Here is a 6,088-nt window from a genome sequence, read left to right as displayed (position 1 = left end):
CTTTCTTTGCCTTTCTTGTCGCTTCCTCCGGCGGTGAGCGACTCATCCCTCCACCTCTCCATCCCTCCATCCCTCCACACGCCCCCCGCCCTCGGGTGTTTGGCCAGGCGCGGCGTGACGTGTGAGAGATTCCTGCTGCCCACGGTCGTGGGCGAGGAGCGCCCGCGACTATAAATCGGTTCCCGGGAATCCTGCTCGTCGCACCGACTCGTTCACCGCCAGAGCTGAACTTTAGCGGAGATAGCAGCAAGCAGGCGCCAAATACCCGCTTAGGCTAACTCGCTTTCGGCTTTGGTTCGAGATGGAGAGTCGCTGGTCGGTGCGAAGCGCCCGGGGCTCCGGCGCTCACAACTTCAAAAGTGAGTAGTTGACTTGACTTGACTTGAATTTAATTGACTTTCCTTTACTTTACTTTCCTTTGCTTTACGCTTACTAGTGCAAAATAGCCTTGTGTGACTTTGTTGATGGTATCTTTAATTTTCATTTTGGAGAATTTCTAACCAAATATATCGATTAATAATAAAACAACGCATAAATGCAATTTAACGACGCACCAAAAAGGGAATAGTAACTACATATGAATACATTTAGATCATTATAAATGTGTATACTTCATGGGTAACGATTGTAAATTAGAATACATGATAATTTATTTGTAGCCTATACTTAATTGTATACATTATAGCATACGCATATAAAAAATATGCAAGCTTTTTTTTCCTCAATCAGTCTGAAACTTGTCGCCCAGCCTAGTGCGACTTTTTGAGGTAAATACCTATAACATCACAACGAAGGGGACCTTTGAAAGGGGCGTCTTTCACCTTCAGGTAGCCGTGCGTAAAACGCGCGCTCCGCCTCCAGCGGGCTGCTTGTTGCGGGTCAGAAGGTCAGCCGCTGGAAAATCTTGCGCAAAGCGAATGAATGGGGGGCTGATTATTATTTCATACATGTCCCTCTTTCTTTGTGCACTGTCGTTGTGTGCAGTTATACCAACTTGCCAAGAGGTTGGTGAATTATTCACGGAGAACGAAACCGAACCCGGTCCGATTACCGGCCTGTTCACCTGTGCCCTTACAACGCCATTCTCTGTGGTTTTATGTTGAAGGCTTGTATAGGCGACGGGGCCAACTCGGTCATTCGGTAACCGTGCCGCCCGTGACCAAGACGCACGCTTTTCCAATCAAATCTGAATTCTATTTGTAATTCAAATTTTATTATTATTTGTTATTTGTCTTGCCCACTGTCGGACCCTCCAGTGTTATGCAAGGTTAGGAAAGGTACAGTGCAGTATATTCTCCACGGCCTCTCCGTGTAACCCGATCTGATAGAACAGAATAATTTGCGTGATCAGATTCGCTATGCATGGTGTGACAGTTAACAAGTCATGCACGAGATGTTACGTGAAGAGTTCCACGCGTCATGATACTGTACACCATCCAGTATACAGTGGACGTCTATTGACAAGTTTCAGCACCACAACACTGAAAACACACTTCTTTTTTTGTCGCTGATGTGCACACACACACACACACACACACACACACACACACAGACACGCACACGCACACGCACACACACACACACACACACACACACACACACACACACAGACACACACAAAATGTAATTTTGGATAATTTTTGAAAATCTTCCATTTGTTTCTCGTTAAACATTACACCTTAAATTCACAATTTTAGGTTAATGTGGCCTAAAGAAAAATAAGGTGTTTACAAATTTAAGCACATTTTTAAAGGTTATCCAGTGACTTATTTTAATCACTGCGTAAATATCCATGGTCAAAGACGTCAGCAGTGCATCTTTTAGAAAATACAACTCCTGGTTCAGGCATGAGTCCTGCGGATGATGACTCCGTGCTTTATCTAGTAAGGACATCTGTTTTGTTTTGTTTCGTGCTGAAAGAGTCGGAAATTAACCGCCTTCTCCTCTGGTCTCTAGGTGGACTGTCTCTGTGGCTGGTTCTGTGGCTGGTGGTGGTGAAGCCGGGGGGAGCCACGGCGTGCCCCAGGCTGTGCGTGTGCTACCCAACCCCCATGACAGTCAGCTGCCAGTCGCAAAACTTCACGGTGGTGCCAGCCGGCGTGCCCTATGATTCGCAACGTGTTTTTCTCCAGAACAACCGCATCACAGAGCTCCGGGCTGACTCATTTGGCTTCGAGACGCAGGTGAGTGTGGGGTGGTGTATGCGTGAGGGTAATAAACACTATGCATATCATTTGAAAAAATCGCCTTTTAGCCAACACATTGCTAATTTGACTCTAACCGTTTCTCTTCTTCCGGCACATCCCTTCCCACATCCGCTCCCCTCACCTCCAGGTGCTGTGGCTGTACGGCAACAACATCACGTGGATCGAGGCCGGAGCTTTCAGCAACCTCCGGGTGTTGGAGGAGCTGGACCTGGGCGACAACCCCTCGCTGCGGCTTCTGGAAGGGGGAGCTTTCAGGGGTTTGGAGAAGCTGCAGAGCCTGCACATGCATCGCTGCAAGCTGGCTACTCTCCCCCATGACCTCTTCCGCAAGCTGTACAGCCTGCAGTTTCTCTACCTGCAGGTGCGAAATCGGGAGCGCACGCACACAAACACACGCTTACTGATGCACACACACACACACACACATAGACACACATAGTTTAGCACCGGATTAAGTACTGGGAACATGTGCGAGCTGGTGGAGTGTTATTTAACTGTGTGGGTGCACTATTACTTGTATATTTGCCCACACATTTGCTTGGAATCACAGTCTTGCAGTTATGCACCCTTCCTTAGAATCCTTTGTTGAATCTTCCCTCATAACAAAGCAGATACAATTGTTCAAAAGTCAAAATATCCACAGCATCCTCTTTCGCCTTCAAGATATACGTCACAAAACATTAATGATTAGCACTTGAAAAATATCTTTTACGTTTTTTTAACCATTAACAGCCATCCACCACACTAGTATGCCCTGTGACAATGAGATTATACGGTCCTAAATGTTGTTTTGTTTTCACCACGACCAGGAGAACCAGCTCCACCTTCTGCAGGATGACCTGTTCTCCGACCTGGTCAACCTCACGCATCTCTTCCTGCATGGAAACCGTATTCGCACGTTGTCTGAGAACGCGTTCAGAGGTCTGGTCAACCTGGACCGTCTCCTTCTCCATGACAACCGCATACGGCAAGTCAACCGCCGGGCCTTCCGCGACCTGGGTCGTCTGACCATCCTCTACCTGTTCAACAACTCCCTGGCTGAGCTGCCCGGTCAGGCCATGAAGGACACCCAGGGCATCCAGTTCCTCCGCCTCAACGCCAACCCCTGGTCCTGTGGGTGCGAGGCCCTCCCCCTGTGGGAGTGGTTCCGCGAGGCCCGCATCTCCTCCTCTGAGCTGTTGTGCGCCTCGCCGTCCCCGCGCCGCGGCCAAGACCTCCGCTTCCTCCGCGAGATGGACTTCGCCCTCTGCCCGATGCCGGACCCCGGCTCCTTGGCCGGAACCACCACGACCACCTTCAGCAGCAAAACCCGCTGGTGGTTCTCTAAGCACAAGCCCGCGTCCGCATCCAAGGCCATGTACCAGAAGAGCGCAGAGACAGTCAAGGCCTTCCCCTTCTCTTCAGGCAAGAGTCAGCCGCTCTTCCCCAACAAACAAGCCTCCACCTCCAAGTACGAACTGTCCGAGGCTGAGGCGGCGCTGCCCAAGCTGGACCAGGAAGAATACTGGGCCAACTACGGCAACGAAGACGCCTCCGTCCGCTGCCTCGAGCTAGAGTGCCCCCCGGGCTACGACGGCCCGGCCTACCCCTCGTCCTCCCCCGCAAAACAATCTCCGCTCTCCCTCCTCTGTCTCTTCATCGTAACCTTCTCCCTTCATCTCCTCTTTGGCTGAGATCCACCTTTCTTGACGTTCCTTATTTTCCTTCCTATCGTTTCCCTCCTCGCTCCTTTTTCTCCTCTGAAATAACCTGGATCTTGATTCCTTTCAGTTCCTCCCCCCGGAGGTGTAGGGGGTGCAACGTTGATGCAGAAGACAGACAGGGCAGAGCTCGGTTAAGTGGCACAGTGCACAAACGGCCTGGAGTTACGCAGTAGCCGTCGCTCCTCTTCTTTAATTAAGGCAGACTTGGAGAAAACCACACACTTGATCAAGGCAGGAAGTAGTGAGGCACCAGCCACGATAAGGATGTTTAGAAACCTACCGCGGCGGCACATGATAGGTCATATTGACACACATTCTTAAGACAAAACGTTGATTCTTCGGATATATCTTAACGCCAGAATGATTGTCAGGCAGGCGAACAACGCAGGCGTTGTGTCACTTTTTCAATATCTATTTTCTACGTCACCAAGAATAATCATGCAGTCTCTGTACTGCTCACAGCTCAGATCTTGCATAAGCTCTCACATGATACAAGAAATGCGCATGACTTTGGTTTTTTTTTTGTTGTTTTTTTAAAAGACCAATACAAGGAAAATGTATGAATGATATTAATCAATCGTTCATTCATTAAAGAAGGAAAAAATGTATCAGAGACAGGTGGGTCAGGGGCCTGTCGAAACACAGACCCCGTTCTTTTAGATGCCCATCTGAAGAGAGAGAAGGACGAGGTGATTGTGTAGTGCAGTCAGTTTGATTGAGTTGCAACTCAATCAAACGTGCTGTCAAGCTGCTACGGCCGCCACCACCGTCCAAACGGGTGCATAGCAGACGAACATTCTGTACATAGTGCACGCATCGCAAACAGACAGTGCTGTGTGGTTTTGTGTATGAGGCAAATGCTTCACTGTACTCTCGAGTTTGAGTTGACTTTTTTTCTATATTTAATATGTAGAGTAGCGACAGGGAAGAGGCTACGATCCGAAAAAAGGGGAGTAAACAAATGAAATGCTGTGGATCCCCTCTTTTCTCCCCATCCCTCCTTTGTTTGACATTCACTCTCTCATTTTGACTAGACTCACGTCTGTGTGTGTGTGTGTGTGTGTGTGTTTGTGTTGGTTTGTTTCTTTTGTTTTTTGTGCACACGCTAGCCCAGGCAGTGCGACAGAGACGACACGTTGAGCCCGTGAAGTTGTCTGAAGCCACGGGTCTCTCGCGGTCCAACTGGCTGCCGTGAGGTTCTAGTGCTTTCCAGTGCGACGCGCTGTCGGTCGGAAAACAGACGCGACGCCGTCTGGTCCGTCCCGCCCGCGGGCGTCGGACTGTCTCTCTCTGTGTGCAAAATTCTCTTGCGTTGTGATTTATTTATTTTTTGCTCTCTCTCATTTTTCTCCCGCTCCAACTTGAACTTGAATCGACTGTTTGAATAGTCATTTTTCACTTCCACTGGTATTGACGTTGGCTCGCGTTCTATTTTGAAAAAGAACCCGTATAGTTTCGTAATGACATTGAAAAAAAAAAAAAAACGGAACGCGAAATGAAACCCTGAAACCGAAACCTCCATCCGACGGGCGCCATGTGAAAATGGTTGAACCAAAAAGGGAGGCGTGGCCAACAGGTACATTCATCAATGGCAATCTGTCCTTTGCCCTGCAGTGATCTCATAATTCATGGGGCTGAGGCCATCTGCTGTTCGATAATCCCACGTCACCTTCCCCCCCAACACCCACCCACGTCACCTTCCCCCACCACCATCCAGACCGTGAGGGTTGTTTTTAATGCGTATGGTGCGTTCAAGTCGTGGCGTGTTCACTGTATATCAAAAAGCATGCACATGAATGACACGACAACATGGGTGTTTTTTTTTTGTTTTTTTTTCACCGGTGGTGAAAGTCAAGCTTTTTCAACGAGCTTTGAGTTCACGACGTTGAGATATTTATGGCCGCGTGTTGGTCGTCGTGCGACAGTGCCGTCGCTGTCACAGAACATGAATTACAAACACCATTGTTATACTTTCTTCTTCATCATCTGCGGGTAAACACACTGCATTCGACTGACTGCCGGTCGCGCGGTATTTAGTGATTAAAGATGACGACTTGAACGCAGCAAGAGAACATGAAGGAAACTGTGAACCGTTCTGATTATTTCTACTTCATATGGGAGGCTGTGTGAATAAAGGTGTTACTTTATTACAAAAAAATATAGCGTCTCTTCATGTTT

The 6,088-nt window shown here is 48.5% G+C and overlaps 1 protein-coding gene across 1 annotated transcript; it reads left to right on the top strand.

Moving 5' to 3' along the window:
- Positions 1 to 301: 301 nt before the first annotated feature.
- On the top strand, positions 302 to 3,880 carry rtn4rl2b (reticulon 4 receptor-like 2b; the record flags this gene model as incomplete). Its single annotated transcript, XM_080008139.1, has 4 exons — positions 302 to 359; positions 1,957 to 2,183; positions 2,335 to 2,568; positions 3,017 to 3,880. The coding sequence occupies 4 exons, from the start codon at positions 302 to 304 to the stop codon at positions 3,878 to 3,880; spliced, it is 1,383 nt and encodes a 460-aa protein (XP_079864265.1).
- Positions 3,881 to 6,088: the final 2,208 nt, after the last annotated feature.

This window comes from Zeus faber, assembly GCF_960531495.2.
Source record: "Zeus faber genome assembly, chromosome: 10".
Classification (NCBI taxonomy): Eukaryota; Metazoa; Chordata; class Actinopteri; order Zeiformes; family Zeidae; genus Zeus; species Zeus faber.
The sequence above is the reverse complement of the archived record's forward strand: the minus strand, read 5'-3'. Positions and strand labels throughout refer to the sequence as shown.